General features: G+C 40.6%; 1 protein-coding gene across 1 annotated transcript in view; it reads left to right on the forward strand.

Moving 5' to 3' along the window:
• LOC103084768 (CUB and sushi domain-containing protein 1-like) overlaps positions 1–26,621 on the forward strand; it is a 338,785-nt gene that overhangs the window by 35,365 nt on the left and 276,799 nt on the right. Inside the window, 3 exon segments of the mRNA XM_082931482.1 lie at positions 1–138; positions 9,232–9,401; positions 13,716–13,872. The exon segment at positions 1–138 is cut by the window's left edge and continues 28 nt beyond it. Of these exon segments, the coding sequence (XP_082787608.1) occupies positions 1–138; positions 9,232–9,401; positions 13,716–13,872 (465 nt within the window).

Here is a 26,621-nt window from a genome sequence, read left to right on the forward strand (position 1 = left end):
GAATCGGTTTTCACTTCGGGGTTGGAGACTCGCTGACGTTTTCGTGCTTCCCAGGTTATCGCTTAGAAGGCGCAACCAAGCTCACGTGCCTGGGCGGGGGCCGTCGTGTATGGAGCGCATCTCTGCCAAGGCGTGTGGGTAGGTGGTCACGTGCTTTCATTTCATTCCCCCGGGGGGCAGGGCGCGGTGCGGTCAGCGTGCAGGAACCGGCCGGCAAGGGAGGGCAGGAGGCCGGCCCTGGGCGGGCGCTCCGCTCCCCGGGGAGGCGGAGGAGGGGCCTCTCTGGGCTGTGGTCACCTCATCGGTGAAGCCAGCCCCTTTCAGCCCCAAGACGCCCTGGCTGAAGAGGAGTGAAACTGAAGCATGTGTCAAGCAAATTTATGGAGAAGAAAAACACACACACACACACACACACACACACACACACACACACACACACACACACACACACACACACACACACACACTATACCTGGGACAAAAGACAAAAGCTAGAAGCCATGCTGTATTAACACAACCTTTGACAATTCTGTTGCTTAAAAGCAGTGGTATCACCTGGTATAATGATGGGGACAATTTAAAATACTCGTTTTGTTGTTTTTTTACACTTTAACTCTGATTAGATGATCGTGCATACTCTCGCAAAGTGGGCGTTGTAGACATTTTAATGCTGAATTAGGTTTTTCAGAGTGTTCTTGAAGAATTCAAGAGGTCATTCCAGAGAGTAATAGGAATCTTTATTTAGGTACTTGAAACTAGGCACTGTGCTAAGACGGAATTAAGATGCCCGTTCAGTGGGGTGTATTTATTGTTAATCTGAACCTGTGCTGCTGTAGGGAGTTCCTCAGAGAATCGTGGTGGCTCAGTTTAACTATGGAATCTTGGCTGCAGGTCTAGAGGGTCTGGTCATCAGCCCCAGAGGCAATATCTGCTGTCACTTGGCCACGTTGCTCAGCATGTAAAGGGCGTACAAGCTGTCCTTTAAAGTCACAGAAACTGGCTAATGTAGCATTATGACATTTGTCTAGTGATGAACCATGGACCCCCTTAATTGTGAGCCTTCTGAGTCCTTGAGGCACCTGTGATCTTACCAGTTGATAAACTAGAGGCAGGTGGGGAAGTTGTGAAAATAAGATTTCATAACCCATAAAAATGCTAAGTTGTTAACTTAGTAAACCAGATTTTTCTAATGCACAGAATCTCTTCAATTATTTAGGAATATTATGTGGTTCAAAAGTTAATATACTGTCTTTTTGTGTGCCATAGATAGTAGGATAGTGAGGACTTCATTATAAAAAAATTAGACAAGTGAACATGAATCAAATCATCTTTATCTCTTGCCAGGGCACATATCTGATCTTTCTGTGATGTGGTTTTCTCCTAAAACAGTAGTTCTTTTTTTTTTTTTTTTTGAGATTTGGATGCCAATTTTTGAATACTTTCTCAAGAAAAAAAGATACAGTATTTTCTAGGTGATCCTAGATGATTCTAGGTGAATCTAGGTGATTCCCAGAGTTACCTAGAATCCATGTGCCCCAAATTGGAAATTATTGAGCAAGGTAGTTTAAAATCTGGGGGAAAAAACTCCCAACTCAATGAAGTCAAAGCCTTAATTCACATATGTAACATTGTCTATCGAATATTCCATTTGCAGTATTTTATTATTTTGTCTAGATTCATTATCTTTACACTCTTAGTCTTGTTATTTGGGGTTTTACACTGTTGCCTAAAGTATAAAATGAGGAGTAACTGGGGTTGAAATAATAGTTAATGTTTATTGAGCACTGATTCTAGACCAGCACTGCTCTGAGCTCTCTCCATGTGTTATCTTATTTAATCCCCCAGACACCTCTATGAAGTAAACACTGTTATTGTCAGTTCCATTCTACAGATGGGAACACTGAGGCACAAAGAACTTAAGGCCTTTGCCCACCGGCACACAGCCAGCAAGATTCCAACACAGGGCACCTAAAACCAGGCCTTTCAGCCCTGCATTGCACTGAGAGAATGGCCTGGCGGGGCCATTCTGTATTTTACCTCTTTTATTTCACCTCTTGTATTTTACCTTCTGCTTCCTGACTTTCCTTCCAGCCCATTTGGCCACAAGAGACCTTTAAATAAACATGTTAGTAAGGCACTAAAATCCACCAGGTGACCCACGTGGCACCTGAGAGTTCTCATTTCTCCCTTTCTCTCATTTTCCACGTCGAATTAGTTGCTAGTTCTGAAGATTCTGCCTCTCCCCAGCTCTCCAGGGAGGCTCCCCACCCATCCTCTCTGCCCAGCCTTGCGAAGGCTCTCAGCTTCACATCCCGAAGATGCTCCCCACCTCCAGGACAGCGCCAACCACTGTTGCCGCAGCCCCCAGAGTGATCTGTCCGAATTCAGAACCTCACAAATCCATCCCCCTTAACAGAACCCATGAATCAGCTCCCATAATGTGCAGAACAAACCCTCCACTCGCAGGGGATGCAGGCCCCTTGTTCACTGGCCAGACTCTCCAATGTTTTGCCCTGCTCACTCATGTACTTGGGCTCGCACACACCAAGGCTGCACAGGACCTGAAACTGCCCTGGTTCTCTCCTATGCTCAAGCCTCTCCCTACACTGCTCCCTCATTTGCAACATGCACCCCCTTTTCTGCCAGGCTGACTTCCTCATTTTGGAACTCACCTCCCATATAAACTCTTTCTACCCCCTTACCCACCGGCTGGAGAGGGACCCTCCAGGATAACCACTGTACTCCAGTAAACTTGTCTTCCTATTTCTGTCTCTCCCTTTAGGCTGACCTTTCCTTACAGTGGAGGCTGCCTTAGCCCTAAATCCAGTTCTGTGCCTTATTCAATACATGTTTGTCAAACAAATAAACATTATTTCTCTCGGAAGCTCCTATCTTGATCTCAAAGTTTTGATTCATTAGCACGCTGTGTCTGTCTTTCTTCCTGTAAAACCATAGAAATAAGAATAATCTATCCCTAGACAAAAGTTGCAAATCCAATCCACAGATCACAGGTGACCCTGGAGGAGTGCCAAGTGGATTATGAGAATGCTCCTTTCCCTTTTTCTAATAAACATCTGGTGGTAAATAGAAGTTCAAGTGAACATCTGGGCTGAGAAGCGGCCCTGTGAGATGAGGGGCATTGCAAAGCCTCAGTAGTATTTAGGGGGGGTAAGTTCTTCAGCAACAGAATTGGAATCCAGATTAGCATGATGAGTAGGCAGATTGAGAGAGTATAGATTTTCATCTACTGTGTTACTATCAAATAGTAAATTAATATCCCCAATAAAATATTTATTGATATTGAATATTTATTATTGCTTACAAATAATATGGTTAGTGCTATGGATGTGGACTTCCAGCTTCCAGAGCTGTGAGAAATAAATGTTATTCTTTTTTTTTTGCGGTATGTGGGCCTCTCACTGCTGTGGCCTCTCCCGTTGCGGAGCACAGGCTCCGGACGTGCAGGCTCAGCGGCCATGGCTCACGGGCCCAGCCGCTCCACGGCATGTGGGGTCTTCCTGGACCGGGGCACGAGCCCGTGTCCCCTGCATCGGCAGGCAGACTCTCAACCACTGCGCCACCAGGGAAGCCCTAAATGTTATTCTTTAAGCCTCTTGTCTGTGTTCTGTTACATCACCCAGAGCTGCTAAGACCACCTCATGGGTTGATGCTTTTGTACAGAAGAATTAACTGAAAAATCAATTGACTCCTTTCTATTTTGTTCATATAATTTTAATAAGTTTAGTTCCATTACAAAACTCTCAATGACAATTCAATTTTAATTACAGTTTCAGGAGGTTCTTTATAAAAAAGAGCAAATGATTCATTTTAAGGGAAATTATATTCATTCATCTTAAAATCACTTTAAATGGATTATGGGAAGAACTGAAAATTATCCATTTAATTGCTCTATGAATAGAGATTTGCAATGGATGTCTGAAATCAAGTTCAAAGAATTTCTGAAATTCTGATGATTTACATTTTGTAATTTTCTGAGCACCTGCTTTTTACCATTTGTAGTATTTCACTTAGTTATCTCCTGTGGGACAGCGTCTCAGGCTTTAGTGCACCTTCCTCAGTCTTCTTGACACGTTTCAATTCTTGCATTTGGAAATGTGTTGCATTCGTCTTTGTGCACTAGTTGATTTAATTCGAAATAAATGTAAGTCAGTGGCCTGCCTCAGAAACAGGATCCCAATGCAGGCATTCCTGTTCCACGGGTTTGAAAAGGTGTGTTCCCACAACAACCTCATGTTCCTACTCTTTTGGAGTCATACATTCATACGTGTTCCTCGTGGGTTACTTAACATCTATAGATGTAATTAATTATCACTATTGTATTTTGACAAACATAATGTGGTTATTACCAGACCAGCTGGAGTTCAGATCACAGCTCCACCAACGCCCCCTTCCATGTGACCTTGAGCAAGTTAATTATTAACCTAACACTGTCTCAGTTTCCTCATCTGTAAAATGGATTTAGTGTTGATACTGACCTCATGGAATTGTTAATATTTATTCAATGATATAATAGTTATAAAAATGCACTCTGTGCAAGTGACAAATAGACCAAAAGAAAAACAGATGGCTGTACCAGCTGGGCAAAGTGTTAGTACATTTTATAGGTTCTACAGTTACTTATTTGGTCTTCCAGTGTGTTCCTCTGGACTGGGAATTCTAGAATTTGTTGACATGTCCATTTTCACACTACAACACTCTGCGTTTTCCTTTAGAGTGTTTAGGATTCACTGTTTTCTTTTAGTGCATCTCCTCTTTTCCAAACAGATGTTTATCAGGACACCTCTGTGCTCCAAACTCTCCAGGGACCCTGGTTCAGTGACACCCATACACCCACTGCCGTCTGGTTCAGTCTCTCTTTACAGCCAGATCCCCTAAGTCCTCTCAAATGTTCCCCTACTTTGTCATGTCCGTAAGGCCACCTGAACACCCACATGTCTCACACCTGAGACTTCACCATGTGCTGTAGCTCCAGGTCCCCGACCTGCATTTCTCACTAGAACTTTGATGTTGCCAGCCTGCTATGGAACCAAGTCAGAATGAACCAAGACCTTCAAGACCAAATGGCTGATCACGTTCAGCCTGTAAAAGGTCATATTTTCTTATTGGTCTTCACATAAAATCAGAAAACAACTCCAGCAACAGCCACCCATGTTCATCAGAATAGTGCCAAACACAAATAATTGCCTAAAACTGAGGAAAGTAACAATTTTAAAAAATAAAAGTATTTACATGATGATCTACATGAAAATCTTTGAAGAATATAAAGTCATACAGATATAAATCAAATAGTAATAATGCATATTATATGGCTATATTAAATAAAACACTATAGTAAAATAGGCTTTTTAAATTGATGTACCAGGTTTGTATACTCTACAAGCAATTTCATATTCTTGGAGAAAAATTTGAATAAATACTATCTTTTAAGTCCTGTACTGTACACTCTAGAATAATGAATTCTGACCTTCCACTTTTAAGTGCACGTGCCATGTATGTTTAGGTTCACTCACAGATGTATCATGAGTAAATTAATTGTTATTGTTTATTCACTTAGGAACTTTACTTGCATCTCAAGTTATGAGCACTAGTTGCCCTGACGCTAGTGGAGGTTTTGTGTTCAAGAGGCGAGTATAGAGTGAGCGGAGACATGCCGGCGAGGCGGCTGGCCCTTTTCCGCATCTTTCTACGAGTTACAGCAACGGCCTTGCTCCTCTGCCAAGAATTACTGGTTACGACTGGCCAGTTAATCTCCCTCACTCATTACTTCGATGTAGTGTAGACTTGCACTTAATCAGCACCACTTGTTATATATGTGCTTTAGAAAAAAATCCCAGAATCCAAATCTTCACAAAAAGACGTGTAAAATTACATCGTTAGATTTGATAAATTTTTTCTCCCCGGCTACCCAAATGCTAAAGCCTTCTTTCTAGTCCTACCTTTTTGTTGTATTATGAGAAATAAATGGTTAATGTCCTAAATGCTAATGTGAAAACAAATATAACCTCAGTTAATTGGTAACTTATCCTACCTGGATAAAATCCTTAAAAGTATACTCTCTTCTACAACAAAATTTTGCTCTGCTAGTTTCGTTACCAATAATTATGAATAACATTATGAACTTTTAACTATAAAGTATATCCATCATTAATTAGGATTTTTTAAAAGTCCACAATTCTTTTCCTAAGCTAAGCACTTAGAGGTTATACCAAATCAATAATGAGTCTGTACTAGTGGTGTGACCTTGTGAAAAACAACTTTTGAGCTAGTCTGTGCTTCAGTTTCCTTATCTGTGAAACGGGGTTTATTACCTCATCACATAAGGTTATTGCGAGGGGTAAATGATTTAATGTAACTGAAGAACTTAGAAAAGTGTGTGACATATTACCATTTACACATCAGCCTTATTGTGATAGACTGAGTCTACATTTAAAAAAGGATACTCCTGAGCCTGGAAAATTCTCTGTGTGGCAAGTCTGTCAAGGAGAAGACGGGAATAGAAACAAAGTGGTGTGAAGACCCAAAGAAAGGAATTCCAGCCATAAGAAGAACAAGAGAACACACCTGCCGGACGTAGGAGCAGAGCCTCCAGACAACAGAGAGAGAGGTATAGGCTCCCCTGCCTCAGGGAGGAGAAAGCACGTCCTTCCCAGGGTCGCAGGGCTGGAGCCCATCGGAGTGGGTCTCCTTGGCTTTGCCTTCCTCATGGGACAGCCCCCTGAAGACACACAGGGACTTCTTGCAGGCAGTTTTCACAGTTACCCCAGAGTGGCAAAGCTCTCATGCCACATTTTGGGTTCAAGGTATGTGGACTCAGCACTGTGTTGAGCTAATTACCCCGGGTGTCTTTCAACCCTCCCTTCGGCCTCTTGACCTCATTCAGTCAAGAAAGAAGACCACTCATCTCCTGATGGCCAGAGGGGGGCCCAGGGCCCTTATTATCCCTTTTACCTCCTGCCCACCTCAAAGCATGTTTGATGCAAGGCTGCCCACACTTCACAGTGGATATCCAGTGAACACAGTGCACGATGGACCTCACGCAGTCATATATGCAATAAACCCAAACCCACACAACCAGTTACCGTAGCCATAAAAGTATCCCTTCCAAAGTATCCCTTAGACTAAAAGTGGTCTAGTTGCCACTCTATCAGTATTTGTTACGTCTTCAGTTGCAAGAGATGTTTATTCAAACTTACAAAGTAATAGATAAAAGGACATAAATTTGATTTTTGAATGATTTCCTTTATTGATCACTGTCCAATTCAATTCTAAATAAAAATTCCTAGTGCTTGTGATAGGTTCCATATTCTGGTTATCAGAATTCTATGAGTTTCTTTTATTCTCTTTATGTCCAATATCTTTAACGAGTTTGAACCCCTTGCTGTTTGATCCACAGAGCCGCGAAAGGGGGACTTTCTGCTTTGCTGTTTCAGTGTTCTTTTCACTTATTTTGGCTTTTATGTTAAAATCACCATTTCTTCAGGAAAGAAAAATGGTAAAAGAATATGCAACAAAGCCCATGAATGATTACCATTTCTCAAAGAAATTACTTGCCCAAAATGCTTGTTGAATTTAAGAGATGAAGCCATACATCGTCAGTCTCAGAATTGCTGAGAATCACCAGATTCTTGACATGAAAGGACGTCCACGTCCCAGCCTGAGTAAAAATGAAAGTCCAAACAGCCTGAGAGACACACCGCTTGCCTTTCTCACCATAAAAATGTTTCTCAAAAAGTATTAAAATTACACAAATATATGAATATATAATAATAGTAACTATAGCTATAATTTTAAAGTTATTATAAAATCCCACTGCCATGTTTTGGGGTCACCACTTCCCTGTGCTTCTTTCTCAACACTGTTTCCCATGAAACCCTCCTTCAGGTCCTTATGGGGAAAGATCAGGGGCAGGTGAGCCAAGTTCTCCTGTGTTTCTCTCCCTGATTTTCTCCCCGACCCTTCTACGTGGGGACATCATGAGATTCAAGGGCACAAGTCATCATGAGCTGATCCTGAATCTCCAGCTTATTCCTTCCATCACTCAGGCCAGGGAAGGTTTGTGGCGCAGCTGATCTCAGTGATTGTCAGAGAAGACGGGGATGTCAGAGACTTGGAATTATGAAAACGGGCGTGCACAGGACATCTGCCAAAGTCGTGTGATACCTCAAGCAGCCCCCTTAGACTGAACCCTGTCCCCCTTTCTCTCACCCCCGTTACATGTAGGCATTTTACTGATTTTCAGTTTCCAAACTGATCATTATTCTTCACACTCAGACTTTGTTGAAATTTTAAAAATCACTGCTTTTCACATAGTGTGGCCAATAAGTTATTTCATGCAGACTCGCATGAAGCGCTCTTGTCACACAGACAGACATACACAGATGCACACGCACATGCGTACACAGATGCACACACATCATACATATGCAAACACACACATACACAGAGTAATTTTATTGTTTTATGATTGTTTTGGGCGAGTAGAATTTTAGGAGTTAGCCTAGCTCTCTCACACTCATAGGTGAGGAAACAGGTGCTGAGACTTTAGGTGACTTTCTCCAAGTTGGCAGGTAGTAGAGAGCTATATTTATTTTCATTTTTACTCTGATCAAAGTTCTTTATGCAAGTCTGGATGTAGAGGTGAATCGCCCTCTCCTTTCGTCAAGGGGAGAAGAACGTATTTTCTGCCGCCGAAAGGGCTTCCGTCCCAAGACGGGCAGATGGGCTCAGCGCTGTGAGACAGTAGCAGGGGCCTCAGTGGTTTGGTCCACGGCTAGAATCCCCTTTAAATGCATCCAGGTCGAGGCCACAGAATACCAATGTGGGAAAACTGCACGGACATAACTGTCGAGTCAGCACATTGGAATTGGCGGGGATGCTTCATGAAGCAGAGATGGGGCACAGAGAGGTGAATGCCAGTGATACAGCCAAGGTGCTCGGGCATACCTATTTTATTCTAGAATTCTTTGTAAGTTAGGAGTAAGATGCATTCTATTAAAAAAAATAAAATCTTGAAAATAGGATGAATGGGGGTATCTTTCCTGTCCAGTGGATAAAACAGTAGAAGGAAGTCACTAATGTATAAAAACAATATAGTGCTAGCAGATGTACATTGAGAGAAAAGAGGGCTGTCATGATTTAAAAGTTATTTATTAAAATCAATAATTGCACTTTTGAATCCTCTTTCTTTTTTTAATGTCCTATTTATTTTAGCTGAATGTGGAGCAAGTGTCAGAGGAAATGAAGGAACATTACTGTCTCCAAATTTCCCATCAAATTATGATAATAACCATGAGTGTATCTATAAAATTGAAACAGAAGCTGGCAAGGGGATCCATCTCAGAGCACGAAGCTTCCAGCTGTTTGAAGGAGATATTCTAAAGGTAAAAAAAAATCTGTTTTAATAGGACTCCATCTTTCCTTCTCAAGGAATAAATATAATGTTGATCCATCTGTATACGTAGATATATACATATATTAACGTATCTTTATATATACACATATTTTCCCAATTTGTTTATCCAGCTGCTTTGAGAATGTGGCCTATAGTATCATGTGTATGTGGACTTTGAAATACCTAAGTCTATAATCCTGGATCTAAAGTTTATTAGTTGTGTATTTTAGGGATATTATTTAACATTTTTAAGCCTTATTTTTCTTATATGTAAAAACATGCAATGGTACCTACCTTTTTTTGATGTTCTGAGGATTAAATTATATAGATACATATTTCTAGCATTGTTCCTAGCACATACTAATAATTGTAAAAAAAAACTTGCAGGATCCCCAGACCAACCCTTTCTACAGTCGCTCTTGATTTGTAAATGTGATCATGACAGAGCATCCTTCAGAGCTAGAAGGATTTTGATGTGAGAGTAAACTCAAGCCCTGCGACTGTTGCTGGACCACAAAGCAGGGTTGATGTGGAGAACCAAGCCAGGATGAGGCAGAATATCACTCAACCAGTCTGAGCTGTGTTCACAGGACTCTTGAGGTGTGCTAGGCGTGGGACCAGCATCAAGGGTCAGTGCAGTAGATGGCTCAAAGCATCAGAGCCTCAGGGAACTGCTCCAGGTGGAGCACACCACTCACATTCCAGATGGACTCCAGGGAAACAGGCAGGGGGACGGATTCAAGGGGGGCACCCAGGTCTTGCCTTGATTCCAACTGCAAATGTCCCCACACTTCTAAGACTTCTGAAATAGTTTCCAGCTTTCCTGTGACTATTTCAGGAACCTGGGGACCTCCCTGGCTCTAGGGACTGAGTAGTTGGCACTTGTAGCCGGAGCCTCAGGGCCTTGAAAGCGAGTGGCTTTGAGCAACAAAGACCAACACTGGCCGTCATCCAGCCCGTCTACCTGCTCGTTCCGCTGGGAAGTAACTGACTTGTCCAGGCCACACGGCTTGTTTATGGCAAGAGAGGGACACATCTCATCCCATTTCTAAAGTTCTGGGGTTTTTCAATCATATGTACATCTTCATGGACACACACAATGCTCCATCTCAGATGCAGTAGATTTGACTCACCTGAAGCTGTGAGCATTAAGAAGCTATGCAAAGAGGCTGCTAAGAGGGGAAACTTCGTGCCCTCCAGGTGTGTCCTCTGTTTGCACAGTGGATAAAGTGGGGTCGCTGGTACGTTCCGTTATGTGCACAGGTCAACAGAAGCTTCCAGACTCAAGTGCTCATCACTTCCTCCAAGTCCACCTTTGACTATGCTTCAAGGTCATAATTTAGGAGAGAGGTTTTATTCTAGTTGTTCTTTCATGGTAATAGTCTTTCGAAAGCTCATGCTGGCAGTATGAGTCGCTGTAATTAAGAAGTGATTTTCAGGTATGAAACTAGTACATCCTCACTGATCTGAAAAAAGTTAAATTTGCATCAAAGAACGGTTTTCTGAATTCTTTGATAACCTCAAATTTAGACATCAGTAAGCCTTTAAGGCAAACTTTGAAGGAACAATTAACCATATACTTTGGTGCAGGCGAGTGATTAGAGACACTGGATTAAATATACACTGATACATATTACTGGAATGGAAGGAAGCAAATCATTTTCATTTGTGATTGCGTGCTGTTTAAACTTGTTGATTATAACAAAAAATAAAAAAAACATCTTGCTTACCACCTTTAATTGCAGAGAAACTGTCAATCATCTGAAAAACCTAGATGCTGTGCAGACATACCTTTTATTGAATATGCTAATAAATATCAAAAAGTTAAAAACATTTCAAGTGGGACTACCTTGAATTTTGAGCATAATCCCGCACACATAGTGTGATCCATTAACAAAGGCCAGAGTTTATGTACACACCCTCCCCCGCATGAACGTGATGCTTGCTTGTTTCATGTGGAAACACCGTGTAAGAGAAATACAGCTCTAAGGAGAGTGTCATGATAGGGATATGTAATGGAAAGCGAGGTTAGTTCTGGAAACAGAACCCTCGGGTATAGCTCCTGTAAAAGTGGGGACGATTTCCCCAGTCCTTTCAGCGTTGTCATTCCAGGATTCCTTGTGATGTTTTCTAATCTGTGCTTATCTGCTCCCTTGGCTGTTCCACTCGGAGCATATGGCATTTATTACGTGCCAGGCTCCAAGGAGGGTCTGTAGTGCAAATAGTTATAGCGTTGTATTAACATATGACCCAAGGAACCTTTTCCTAATGACTGAAAGGGACACTTTGATCCCAGCTGCTTGTAGATGAGGATATACAACTAGGAGGTTTTGTGCTGAACTAAAATCGCTTGTTACTAATTTACTTGGAAGTAAACATCAAGTCTTTTGCCTTCCAATACTGTCTGGGTTGTCATTTGTGATACATGAGAAGCATGAATCCAGATTTTCACCTTGCGAGAGCTGACAACACAATATCCCCACTAGTCAGTTACTTTTTCGTTCAGAGATTTCTGCTGTCAAGCCCAGTGCTAACTGCTGGTGATGCAGATAAATAAGACAGAATTACTCTTCCAGAGATGCTTAATAATTCAGTGTGGCAATGGTTCATTTTTAGTGGTCTAGCCATGAGGATCCTGGAGCTAGATGCTGTCCATGTAAGCTATTAAATCTTGGAGAAGCACTCAGACAAGCTAAGACCAGTGGAGGTGACAGTGGAAGATGCTTCAGAGCTTTGAGGACCGAGCCTAAGTGTGTGTTTATTTCCTTTAATGCCCCCTCATCTCCATGGATTTCTGTGAATCACAGAGAATTACATGATATGTGGAGTAACCTAAGACCTTGCTGGAGAGGCCTGGACACTTTATTTTTGAGCCAGCATGCTCTGGATTTTAAAACTCTTTATAATCTGGGTGCCAGCAACCTCACTATCAAATGAATCTATGTTAAGCCAAACAATGATTTTTCCTAGCTTGTTGCTAGCTTGTTGCTAGCTTGCATGAGAAGTTATAGGGTGTTTGATTTTCCTACTCGAGCATATGCATATTTAGTTAAAATGAAATCAAATAATGATCCATAAAATTAATTCTTCTAAATGTGTTTTCTCCATTTAGGAGTATGTGAATTTGTAAGTCTGTCAAGCAGCATTCATGGTTTACATATGCATTAGAGAAGAGCAGGAGAAGAAAAGTAAGAATTAATCTGTGTGAGAAGGAAAAGAAGTGAGAGAAATAGGCAGATATGGGGGAGGCTACCAGAGACTTTGATCTACTTTATTTAGATAAGATATCTTTTACCGAAAAGAACTGGATGTTCTCCAGTATGATGTGATACATTTTTCTTCTTTCTTCTAAAAAGCCCTTATCCATACCAGCAGTTCCTTGCCGTGAACCATTGCAGTGGTTTCAAGAGGCAAATGGATGAACCTTTCCCACGAAGCATTATAGACTTGACCACTGAGTGGGGGTGTGAGGGGCTCAAAACTAAATTCTCCTAGAATGTGAACGCTGTTTGTTCTGGCATTAGGAACGTGTACTGTGGGACGCCTCCCAATGCCCACGCCTTAAAACTGTCTGACGCAGTCTCCACTGGGGGAATGTGATTGGCAACCCTGCACTCCCAGTGTGCACCTGGGAAGTCATCACTTCGTGTCCCTTACCCGTGATGTCTGCTCAGAACCAAGCCCGGTCCACTTGCCTTCCAAATGTTCGGGGTATCCACCCAGGCTGTACAACCACCTGGGAAAATGGAGTCAGTCACAAAATGCTTCAGAGCAAGATGACCTCTCTCTCTGATATCGGACATGACAGGATTCCTTTGCTACAACAAATTCAAAACTAAAGTCACCACAGGCTCAGGGGCTACAAAATGTGACAAGGTTTCAGCACCTCAACTTGTAACACATTTGGATGGAGGAGGAGACATTCACACTGAACTATGACACATCCTTCCAACCTTTGTAAGTGGATTGTGAGGGAAGGAAAAATGGTGGACCATGCAACCTGGAAATGCAAATACACGATGATTTCATTTTAAATAAACACAGAGAACATTCAGCTTGATGCAGATAAAATGATCTGGGCACAAATGGAATCTTTTGTCTTTAATGTTAACGGTAAAGATAAAACTTAAAGAAAAAAGGTTGTTTGCCAGTGTCTTCCATCCACTCAGCTTTCTATAAACTGTGTCACTTTTTAAATTACTGTATAAAATCATATCTTTGAAAATTTGGATTTCTTGTTAAAATTGCTAACATACAAACAGAATTAAGTGATAAGGGGACTCGTGCTATGAATTCTCCTCAGGTCTACGATGGAAGAGATAGTTCATCACGTCCGCTGGGGGCCTTCACTAAAGATGAGCTGACGGGGCTCATCCTGAACAGCACCTCCAACCACCTGTGGCTGGAGTTCAACTCCAATGGATCTGACACTGACCAGGGTTTTCAGCTCACCTATACTAGTAAGTGCCCTATGACTTAATCGTTTCATTTTACTTGTATTTTCTCAGGATACATCTGTTACTTTGCTGATATGATACATTTTAAATATCGATTGTTTTTTCCTGGCCCCCCCCCCTGTGTTTTGGATTGCTATTTAATTCTGTGCACTGTTGAGCGGGCAGTAAATTTAGACACATTATCAGAAGTAAGAGTTTGAAACGTATTTATTTAGAAGTATTAGTATTTTCATAACATGACTGTACCTGGAAAGAAAATATTATGACATTTAAGAGATACTAGGGTTGGGCTTCCCTGGTGGCGCAGTGGTTGAGTCCGCCAGCCCATGCAGGGGACGCGGGTTCGTGCCTCGGTCCGGGAAGATCCCACATGCCGTGGAGCGGCTGGGCCCATGAGCCATGACCGCTGAGCCTGCACGTCCGGAACCTGTGCTCCGCAACGGGAGAGACCGCAACAGTGAGAGGCCTGCATACCGCAAAAAAAAAAAAAAAAAAAATAAAGAGATATTAGGGTTAAAATTATTGTGTGATTTCATGCACATTGATAAAAATTCATAGACAATATATGAAATATTTAAAATGAATGATATAATTAATAGTAATAGTCTTTGAATGCCTGCAACACATCAGTACTTTTCTATTATATCTATCTATCTATACATACACATATTAGATTCCATACATTATGTAATATAGATTACATGTGTGTAAAATATAATAATTTATACATATAGATACACACATGCACACATGTAGGTGTGTGTGTGTGTGTATATATACCCTATGTTGTAAGTGCTTTCTTATCACAACTCATTTCCTCCTGAGAAAACTAAACACAAGTAATTGGAGTGTGTGTCCAGGATACCAGGTGTCTGAGTCAGTGGAACCAGGATTCGGTCTGTAGCTCACAGTTTTGTTTTGTTTTTTTTTTTTGCGGTACGCGGGCCTCTCACCGCTGCGGCCCCTCCCGCTGCGGAGCACAGGCTCCGGACACGCAGGCTCAGCGGCCATGGCTCACGGGCCCAGCCGCTCCACGGCATGTGGGATCCTCCCGGACCGGGGCACGAACCCGTGTCCCCTGCATCGGCAGGCGGACTCTCAAACACTGCGCCCCCAGGGAAGCCCTGTAGCTCACAGTTTTAAGCCGTGTTCTTAGTGCTTCCCCCATTAATATAATTAATATAAATCAATATGGAAAATGCCTTTTTTTAAAAAAAAGATGAATATGAAGAAGACAGAGGAGGGTAAAACAAAGGAGGAGAAGGAATTGTTCTTTCACAAAGAGAAGTTGGACGTGTGATAACTGTCATTTTCAACATTTTTAGTTCCAGAAAAACAAAGTAAAAAATATAGTTATTATATTTATTAACTAAATATAGTTAACTAAATATAGTTAAAATTAAGTAATAAATTAGCTAAAATGCTTAAAATACACAAGACAGTCCAATCCTTCACCAACCCGATGATTAAAAATCTTTGTGATACCAAATACCATGACATAAGAAATTAAAAATTTCGGATTTTTGAGCATGAAAGTCTATTAGTGATTATCAAGACTGATTCCTTTATTTGACAGATAAATGAAGGCCTGAAAAATATAATAACTATCCCAGACATAAAGCTAACCCAGGTGCCTTAAAGGAGGATTAATTGCCTCAAATCCCCCTTGGTAGGTGAAATTACAGTTGAAGAATTGTAATCCTTTTGACAAAAATAGAATTATAGTCCCATGGACAGGATGAGAAAACCCACATTTCACTTTCATGAATATAACCATTTAAAAGACTCCATGAATTGAAAGCATACTAATTATATCATGTGCAAATAAATTACTAGCAGTTATATTACCAAATAAATTTATAATTACAACTTCTGTTTACTAGAATTCTACTTTACAGAATTTCACGCTCAAAAAAGTTTCAGAGAGTTCTTGTCAAACCAGTTTGCTTTGATTACAGATAAAATGTAAACCGCCATGATCTCTTTTTCTTCTATTGTGGGTTTGACATCAAATGCTCATCAATTTTTAATTTATTACTCGGATGTGTCAACACACGCCTCCCAGTTTTTATACTGGTCTTACAGCCTTAGAGGAACATGGGCACATGAGAAGGAAGACAAAGTGAAAGCTCTGGGCGCCTTTCTGAGTTTCCTGTGACGCACACCTGGATCCCTCTCCCTTGTTGCTTTGGCCTATCTGACAAATCGTGCTTCTTCCAATGGCTTGTAAGCAAAGAGCTAAAACCTTGGCCCGAGAGCTGTCCTCTCTCCTCTGTGCATCTTCACGACCTCATCCTCAGAGCCGCCCAAGTGTGGAGGTTGCTAAGCTCACAGCTACTTCATAGGAAAGGTATCATGTTAGACTTCTGCGTTACACTGCAGTACTTTTTCAACCCTAGTTACCGCATCCTGTTTTCCCTCTGACGATTTCCAAGGAGAGTAATTCTTGATTTATGAGCACTCATTCCTATCCTCTCATGGTAGTGCAAAAGACATCCAGAAGCAAATTCAAGCCTGCTGGAATTTATAGTCACTTTATTTATTTATCAGTGAGGTGGGGGTTACAGGACTGTTTCCAGAATTCTTACATCCCCTTTATTTTCCAAATGGCAGTGAAGAATGTCCATACCCCCTAAAAACATGTGATGGGATTGAAATTAGAGGTTGTAGCTTCCTTTGTGTATCATGCCCACCTTCCCTTGTCAAGAAGAGTTGCTTCCACATATATACAATGGAATATTACTCAGCCGTAAAAAGAAACAAAATTGAGTTATTTGTAGTGAGGTGGATGGACCTAGAGTCTGTCATACAGAGCGAAGTAAGTCAGAAAGAGAAAAACAAATACCGTATGCTAACACATATATATGGAATCTAAAAAAAAAAAAGTGGTCTGAAGAACCTAGGGGCAGGACAGGAATAAAGATTTAGACATAGAGAATGGACTTGAGGACACGGGGAGGGGAAAGGGTAATCTGGGACGAAGTGAGCGAGTGGCATGGACATATATACACTACCAAATGGAAAACAGATAGCTAGTGGGAAGCAGCCGCATAGCACGGGGAGATCAGCTCTGTGCTTTGTGACTACCTAGCGGGGTGGGATAGGGAGGGTGGGAGGGAGACGCAAGATTGAGGAGATATGGGGATATATGTATACACAGAGCTGACTCACTTTGTTATACAGCAGAAACTAGCACAACACTGTAAAGCAATTATACTCCAATAAAGATGTTTAAAAAAAAAAAAAAGTTGCTTCCATGCGCTATTCTCAGCCCCTACTAGACAGCATGTGACGGTTGTCACTGTTTCTCCGTGGCACCCTCCAGACTGTGAGGACCTTTGCTGCTCCTCCCATTTCTCTGAGTAACTTTGAGAAACCTTGAAGCTGTGGATCTGTTTATGGGCACTTTCCAATTATATGGATTTTATTTTTATAACATAGCAGCACAGACTTTCTAAAAGTAGAAGAAAGAAATGTTGGTGACGGTTTCCATTTATTTAGCTCTTACTATAATCAGTTTGATGGGAGTAACTATCTTTTCTGCCTCTTTTTCCTCTTTCCTCCACCTGCAATAACACAGATGCTACCCAGGTGCAAGTCTTGTTTCCAGGATTGTCCTGGAGCTGGAACACACTGTCAGATGGAAAAAGATATTTGTAATATAGCACTGATGGTGCTGATGGCTATAATCAAAATATTATTGACTTCACATTAAATTCTTAGGTTTAAACACTCGGTAATTAAGTTTAAGAAATCCCAAGCTCCCACTATGTGGTTGCTTACCTGAATCAAACCTTCATCTCTAAAAGATGGTTTGGAAATAATGAATGGCTGTAAAATGTTTTCAGCCAATTATTAAAGCTTAAGCCTATTTGAAGGCACTTTCAATTATTTTCAGAAGACTTTTGTAATTGCCTCGTGCTCGTTAATTGCATTACTAAAGGAAACATTCATATTTAAATGTTTCAAATCCGTAATTAATCTACACACAAGTGGATTAGAAAAAGTCAACAGAGTAAATATATAGCTTAATAAACATCTTGAAGTTTTTCGAATGAGTACAAATCATATTTGTATATCCTTTAATATTTAGAGCATACTGCCCAATACCTTCTGATTTTACCATCTTGGCAATTCTGTGTCTCGGTAAATAGCTCCTTTTACTCTTCTTCGTAAGTTAGAAACTCAGTCTCCGAATCTGTAAGTGGTTTGCTCAGGCTTTTACCTATGGGGTGTTATAGCTGGGAGCCAATCCAGGTCTTCTAAACGAGGGCCAGAACTGTTGATGATCTTATTTTCAAATATTTCAGATGATCCCACTTTGATGAGGTCCATATTTATTGACTGATATTTATATATGTAAAGGCATTGGCAAGGAAGAAAAGCCAGGCATCTTTGGGACAACTAGGAATAAATATATTAGTAAACATTTATTAAGCAACTGCTGATTTCTGAGTAGTAGGTTAGAGCAACGTACAACTGGAAAAGTTGACCTCCATTGGAAAACACTGCTTTTCATTACAGATTTGTCCATTTTCATAACAGATGATAGTCTTCTGAGCCTACAGTTATGTCAAGTGGAAGCATAACCCATAAGCTCTTTTAGATCAGGGACAATGGGTGTTCATTTTTTATTCCCCTCTGTGCCTCGCACAGATGTCTGATCTGTAATATTAAAAGCTTAGATTGGTTCATTGTTATTCAAGCTGTATTCCATGGAGCACTAAGATTCTGCAGAGCTGTCTCAGGCCAATAAGAGTTTCACCTTATTTAACATAAGCCTTTCTTTTCTTTTTTTGTTATCCCAGTGATTGTAAAGGTCTTAAATATCAGGAAAAATCATATCGACAGTGGATTGCTATGTCTTCTAAATATTTCAGCAAATATTTTTACAGAAAAGTAGTTCTGGAAATTAAAAAAAAAAATTCCCTGTTGAATTCAGAATTCTTTAAAAAATATATTGACCCTTTTAGAGTTCCACAGGGACGCACCCAGAATAGTCACTCTTTAGAAACAGTTTCCCACAGGACTTTCTCGTTGTCACTCTTACTGATTTAAGTAGAGAGTAGAGAGGAGCAAGCAAAACATCAGTCATACTTGAACAAAAATTCTTGCTGTTTGGGGGTGTCGTAAAAGAAGTGTACTTTAGACCATCTTCTCTGGGCCATCTTGGTGTGTCTGTTTCCTGATTGATCAATGACTGTACCGTGTATTATTTATGTACTGAATGCTTAGCACTATATTGAAACAGAGAAGGCAAAAGCCACGGTTCCCGTTCACAGATAAATGACTTAGGATAGTCACGTGCAGCACTTGTGAAACACTGGTCCGTGGAAATGTGGCTGCACCTTCATGTTCTCATCTATGGGATGGGTCAGCAGGGGGTGCCATAGAAATCAGTTCAGGGCCCAAACTGATATGTGTGACCGTAATGTATCCATCTCGTGATGCACTACGTTGACGCAAAGATGAAAATCTTTTGATTTTGACCCTTAATGTATTGTATTTGACCCCTAATACATTTCATTTTTATATGAGTTCGCTCTTTTTCTCCAAAGAAACTATAACTCCTCGATGATAGTATGTGATCCTAGTACCCCAAGAGTTAGAAATATATATGACACATATTATATATATTTATTTATTTGTGATGATGGCAAATATAATTTTCCAGAGCAATGAGAGATCATTGAAAGCTGGAATCACCCTAGAGGCCTCCAGAATTTTCTTTCCTTCCTGCTAGATGCCCTTTGACTCATCCCTTAAGATTTCAGTTAAATGCGTTTCTGTATAAAGGCTGCTCTGCTCCAGATTTCTGGAGCAGAATCACCTGCCTCTCCCATGCTCCCTACCCCATGCATTTTGTCTCTAATCCTTTGTTTTTACCAACAGAAGGGGTGAGGTTTTCAAGAGGAGGAATCTTAACTTGATCACTTTTGTATCACCTCCATAGTCACTTAACAAATGATAATTGAGTTGACCTAGATTTGCCTGGAAGGAGGCAGATTTGAGTAAAGATGCATGCGGAGAGTAGAATATGATCTTGGAACTCATGAGATAATGAATATGAAAGTCTGAATAGAGTGGAAGATGCATGATGAGGAGAAAAAGGAAGACAAATGAGCTGCGGGAACCTGATTATGGAAGCCGCTGAAAGCTGATCAGGGGTATTGGTCAACATTAAGGCAGAGCCATGAATAATATTGGATGAATGAAATTAATGCAAGTGTGGGATTGAAAGAAGAGGATGATAACAGCCCCAAACAGCTCTGTCTGTGCTCTTGCCACCCACGAGTGACCTGAGAGTAAAGGAGAAAAGCTACTTGCTGACTTTTACAATAACACATAATGGGACAGAGCAGAAATATGGACTTATTTTTACTTATAAATGGAGTGGTCAGATTGAAATACTATATATCTTTTAAAAACAAAAAGAAAAAGAAGGGATGCCTTGGGAGGGTGGTGTGGGGTAGTCAGTAGTCACAGACGAACAGATAGACGGACCTTAAAAATGGAAGTTCTTTGGTAACCCCTCAAGATGTATTTGGCACAGAAGACTAAGCAAGTAGATGCTGGAGTCTTATCCCCCTGGGAAACCTGTGCTGTGGTGGAGGTGGATTAATTAGGCTGCCCTCCCTTCAGGTCCACTGGCTTTATTTAACTAAAGTCCCTTGCTCTAATTCTGTGGTTATCAGGCAATATTCTCAGTGTGACTGGGGTGTCAGTGTGGCTCTGCCAGTAGGAAGAGAGTGACTTATTTGTGTTGACATAGGGATTCCAGTACATGGACTGACTCCATTTATTGTTTTCAATTAGGGAATTGGAATTCTGGCGTTGTGCTTAAGTCACTAGAGTCCCCCATGAGATGAATCTCTTTTGGGTACAGAACTAGGTGTCTGATCCTACAAAGTCATCCTTCAGGAGGCAGCCTGCAAGCTTTCCTGGGGTGACTTAACCCCCCTGGCTGTTGCAAGCCTCATTTTTCTGTTTCAGACTCTTATAATATAGACTGTAGAGTGGGGAACCCACGGTCAGGGACATCACTAAAACGCTGAAGGAAAAGAAGCTTGAGGGGATAGACGAGGAAGAACATTTCAAAGAACTACTAAGAGGCTGGAGGTGAGCATGCAGACCTGAAGGACAGAGCCGCCACTGGTCCGTAAGGCCCCTTTGTGAGTATTATTGTTTACAAAGGAGGGGAAGTGCTTATCCTGGAAAGTCAGGGCCTCGGGGCACGCCCTCCGCAGCTGCACTAGGCAGCTCTGCGAACAGCAAAGCACACAGCCTGGAGTCCAGAGACCTGCCCAGCGCCTGGGCTGCATAATTTGCAGATGATGGTGTTCTGTTTGGGGACAGGAGAACTAGGACTTTGCTTTCCCCACAGCCAGATCTCTAATGGCTGGTTAATTTCCATTCTTCAGTCTCTTGAAATGGTCACCCTGCACCCGACCCTGAATTATCTAAGATAAGCACCCTAGACTAGAGAAACCTCCAAGTCCCCTACAACTGGAATCTGAGAGAAAAGAATGTGTCTGTTTCCCAGGATGGCCCCTCATTTCCAGCTTCAAGGATCCCCGCCCCCCGTTCACACTGTTTTCTCCAGCTGATAAGGGGCGGAGGTGGGTGATTTGGCACTGACTGATTCGGAACCACCCACAACATATTCTGGGAAGCGGAAATAAGAGCCCAGAGCCACAGTTATGCAGCTGTCATCTCGATTTTATTAACATGCTGATAGAATTAAAATGACACCAGCATTAAACACGCTATTATAAATGAGTGACCGACTCTGGATATGAATATATCCTCAAGGCCAATAATGAAATACTAAGCACTGTCACCTTCGTGCTTCAAAACAAGTCACAAATATTGCAAGCATGAAGTATACACGGGCAGGGTGAGCCATCAATTACGCGAAACAGAGCTTCTGACGGTAAAGAATAGAGTTAAGTCAGAAGCTGAAATTGGAAGACCTTGAAATCATGGCTTGGTAACAAGAGCTAGTTATCTACGGGCTTGGTTGACATCCTAAGTGGGTGGATGTAATTTTGGGGGTGTCCGTCCTCCTGCCCATCACCACCCAGTTACATCAGGAGTCGCCATATTTCTTTGGGGTTTTTTTCCCCCGCTTTACTGAAATATAAATGGCACATAATAAGTTTTAGGTGTACAGCGTGATGATCTGCTACACGTATAAATTGTGAAATGATTACCGTAAGGTTTGTTTAATGCCACCATCGCCTCACGTAATTACTTTTTTGTGTGTGCGGTGAGATCTGCCTATTTCTAATAGAGATTCTTCTGATACCTTTACCTCCCCGACTATGAAGGAGGTTTAAGTGCACAATGATGTGTTCATTTCATAACTGCATTTTTTTGGTTTGACAACTAGACTTTGGAAATTCTGTACAAGCTAGGTGGCAGTTATAAAAGCAAGTTCTTGAATCCAGGTTTATAAATAGCAAAGACATACACTAATTTCTCAGAAAGCCGTGGTTGTAATATGTGCAAGCATTGCTGTTTATCTAATAAAATCTACCATGTTATTCCAAGAATAGCATTTATCACATTTTCAGTCTTTATGTTCTAGAAAGTCATGTCAAAACAATGTTTGGTTCAATGAGTAGTTTTAAAACTTATTTAAAATCATGCTGCAAATCAGGGGAAAGTATGGAATAGGGTCCAGAAAATAACCGGCTTGCACGTGAGTCCACGCAACAGATTTTTATTTCATTTCAATGAAGATGAAAATTGTGGCAAACATATCTTGCTGCTCTGGTGTCTGCTTGTGTGATACTAGCGTATTAATGTGTAATTTGTAAATAAAGGTTTACGGAGCAAGAAATTGTTCTTAAATTCAGCAGATAAAACTGCTGGGAAAATGTGATTAGTATTATTTGTTTTTCCACAGTTAACTAGTAGGTAATTTTATAAAAGTGTTATAAAATAATAGGCAGTTATTTTGTGAATAAGTCTATTCCCAGAAAAAAATGAGTTGTGTACTTCTAACTTTCTTATACCTAGGTTAGATTTATTTTAGTGTGGGGGTTATCACCGGGACACTTCTCCCATGAATCAAGTACTACATAGCAACTCTCACCTGTGAAGAAAAAAAAGATACTTTTTAATAGGCTTCAAACTTGCGGTACGCGGGCCTCTCACTGTTGTGGCCTCTCCCGTTGTGGAGCACAGGCTGTGGACGCGCAGGCTCAGTGGCCATGGCTCACGGGCCCAGCCGCTCCGCGGCATGTGGAATCTTCCCGGACTGGGGCACAAACCCGTGTCCCCTGCATCGGCAGGCGGACTCTCAACCACTGCGCCACCAGGGAAGCCCCAAACTGATATTTTTAAAAGGTGTATATATTAAGTGAAAATTAAACTGTATACTCAGAATTTATTGTGCTATGAAAAGGATGGTATAATAAAGAGAGAAAACGGTTTAAAGTCAGTTATGTGACTGGCATATGACCATATGCTTAAGTGATTGCATTATTGGAAAGCTCCCCTATCAAAATATCAAGCCATAGCCATACATTTTTTTATAAGCTTACACCTTCTTGTAAGAATTCTGAAAATCACATTTTTACTCTGCTTTTACAAGAAAAGAAAGCCTATAGAATCATGTTGTATATAATACACTTTTCAAAATAGAATGGCTTTCAGTGGAAATATCACAGTGGAAAAGGCAGTCCAATAGAGAGAGAGGCAGTCTGTTAGTCCCTACAAAGAACTCTGTATTTACTGTAAAACAAGGTGGACATTTTAGAAAGAGGAAAGCATCTCAGGGAATGGCGAATAAAAAACCAGTTCCCAGTTCCCAATCCAAGCATACAATTCATGGTTTGCCTTAGAAAGTTTTATTTTTATGGATACATTTTTAGATAAACATCCAAATAAATGTTTAATTCTTGTAAAACATCATTAAGAAAATACTTGAGGCCAAACTTGATAGCATTTTTAAGAAGTGAGGCTTAGGGTTGAGTCATTGCTTTACCTGGAGACTGAAACCCCTCCTACCTGTGGCTACCCCATGGGGAGGCTGCCGTAAGCACAGGACATGAATCTGCATCCATTTTTCACAGGGAGGAAAAGGAAAAATATTATTATGATCATTTTAACAAAGGAAAGTGACACAGGTGGTGCTTAATCGACTTACTCGGTGTCAAAAGCAAATTCAAGGTAGAGATGGGCATACAGGCTGGGTTGCTTGCCTTCTAACTGGGTATTTTATCATCTTGCTCCCTTCTTAGCATGTATAACATCACAAAGACTAAAATATAAATGTTTACAGTGTTTTTAAAATATTCCAGTGAAACCATGAGATGCTTTGCTTCTGTGTCAATGTGAGAGTTGCCTAACTGGTATCACAGGTCACCCTGGTGACCACGTCATGGTCCTCTGAGCCCTGTGAAAGCCCCTGCATATGCCAGTGGGTCTAGGAACCGCTTCTACATAGCTTTTCATCATTTTCTATGAAGTTTAGTTTTGTGGGCTTTTTTTTTTAATTTTGTAATTCATAATTCTTTATATTTTGTGACAATTTAACAGTTGATACACACTGCTATCTATTTTCCTCTTTCAGAGTTAAATATATTGTTGGTTACCAATTCTTTGAGAAAGACAAAAGGACTCAGAGAAGAGTGACATAAATGATTTAATTACAAGGATTAAACTAAAAGCATATGACTTGAGTGTGAAATAAGATGAAGGCTGACAGATGATATCACCAAATACTATAAAATCTTAACATTTTACGGGAAGAGTGATGACAGAATTTTTTCCCTTCTTCTTTAGGGGAAATAAAAAGCAATAATTATTGTATTAGTCAAAGTCATAGATACATTGTTTTTGCAAAGAGTCATTCATGGGAAGATAGGAATCTCAGAGAGACTTCAATGTCTTGTCAGGAGGGAAGTGCTGGGTAATGGATCGTGGGTCACTTTATGTCTGATTTTGATTTTTCTTGCATGCATTATAGCATCCTTAATGACTCTTTAAAAGGAAAAGGCACATGAAATCTTCAGATTCAAAATTATTGTTTTCTCAACTTCATGAATTTTGACATAAGGACATTTGAATGCTATTCAGATTTCCACAGCATCATCAAATGAGAGGTTATTTTGTTGCTATTTTTGTTTTTTACTAAGTAAACATTCCAGAAAATACTGTTATGAAATAATTATGTCTGTCAAATTCCAACACTAGGCAGTTAGCCTGGGGGATATGAAAACATATTAAGGCATCTGGAATATTCAGCTTCACATTTGCGAAGACTTGAGAGTGATACACTTAACACCATTCAGTAACAAACTCCAGGAATATGCATGCACTGTCAACTATTTTAACCCGATAGTGAGATGTGGTGAAACATACACTTTCCTGAGTCTCTGGAGACCAGGAGCACGAGTCCCGACTCTGTCACCAGCCAGCTGTTGGATTTGTCATATCACAGACCATATTTGTCTTTTGTAAATAAGTAGTTGTTTTTGGACACTCAGTTCTGAAATTCTATGAAAAAAATCAAAGGATATTTTAACTGTTGGAAGGGGTGTGAAAGTTTTCTTGTGATTATTTTAAGAACGTTTACCCTTTAACGCCCTTAACAATTGGGTAACTGAGGGCTCCGGCATGAAGTGTAAGAGGACCAGAGAGCCACGCCAACATTCCTGGACGCGGTGGCTATTGTTTAATGAGCCGGGGGAATGGGGAAGGGGGTATTTCATAGTAGGAGAGAGGCAGACTTTATTTATGGATAATGGGACTTTGACATCACTTGATATTTGGTGTTAGGGTTTTAATCTTGCTACAATATATAGCACTGATTGTAGATGCAAGTGAAGTTAGAATTTACTTATTGGACGTTGTGTGATCTAAGTCTGATGCAATGACTGTAAGAACAAGGTGGTAAAGGTAAAACTATAAATGACAGATGTTTTTTAAAACCCTCAGTTTCCAGGACTCAGTGACGAAGTGGATTGTAAATGAGATGAAGAAAGGCATGAGGATGGCTCTGAGGGTTGAGTTTGAACAGATGAGGGAGGTTTCAGTGCTGTTGCGATCAGTAATAAAAACAGTTTGGGACTTAGCTGGAAATTCTAGCATTTCCTAAGAGAGGGTAATGATGTATAATGAGAACTGATGGGATTCCCTCTTTGGAAAAAACGTTTATGGAGAAATGTGTCTGTCTACCCTCCATTCTAAGTTTGTTCAGTAATGCTGAATACATTCTGAAATTTTCCTAACTGCATATTTTTTTAATGAAAGCTATTTTTAAATCCTCCCAAATTTTGTAAAAATCAGAAAAGTATTAAAATTCGAAAGGCATACATTTATATTCATGATTTTGAAAGCCAGTTCACTGATATTTTTATATGTGGACAAGCAGTGAGTTTTGTATTTTCATAATACTTGGAAATCATTAGAAGCCTAATGGTTTATTTGAATCAAAGGCACTTACTAACACATTAGAATTAAAATAAGCATCAATGGATCATAGTAAATAAATATATTCACTGTTTCTATTTTAACTTGTGTGCTTACTTAGGTGATGCAGTAAACAGAATTCACTATTCTATCCCTGTCTTCAAGGAGGTGAGTTTTTAGATGGAAAAATAAACTATATGCACAAGAAAACATCGAAGACTAAAAAACTCGCAGCACACCAGTCATCAGAAGTTTGGTGGTAGGATTCACAACAAATCCAGGCAGGAAGAAGAGAACTCAGGAGGAATAGCTAGAAGCCCCAGCAGGAA

The sequence above is a fragment of the Lipotes vexillifer genome, unplaced genomic scaffold (assembly GCF_000442215.2).
Source record: "Lipotes vexillifer unplaced genomic scaffold, Lipotes_vexillifer_v1.1 scaffold1980, whole genome shotgun sequence".
In the NCBI taxonomy this organism is placed as follows: domain Eukaryota; kingdom Metazoa; phylum Chordata; class Mammalia; order Artiodactyla; family Lipotidae; genus Lipotes; species Lipotes vexillifer.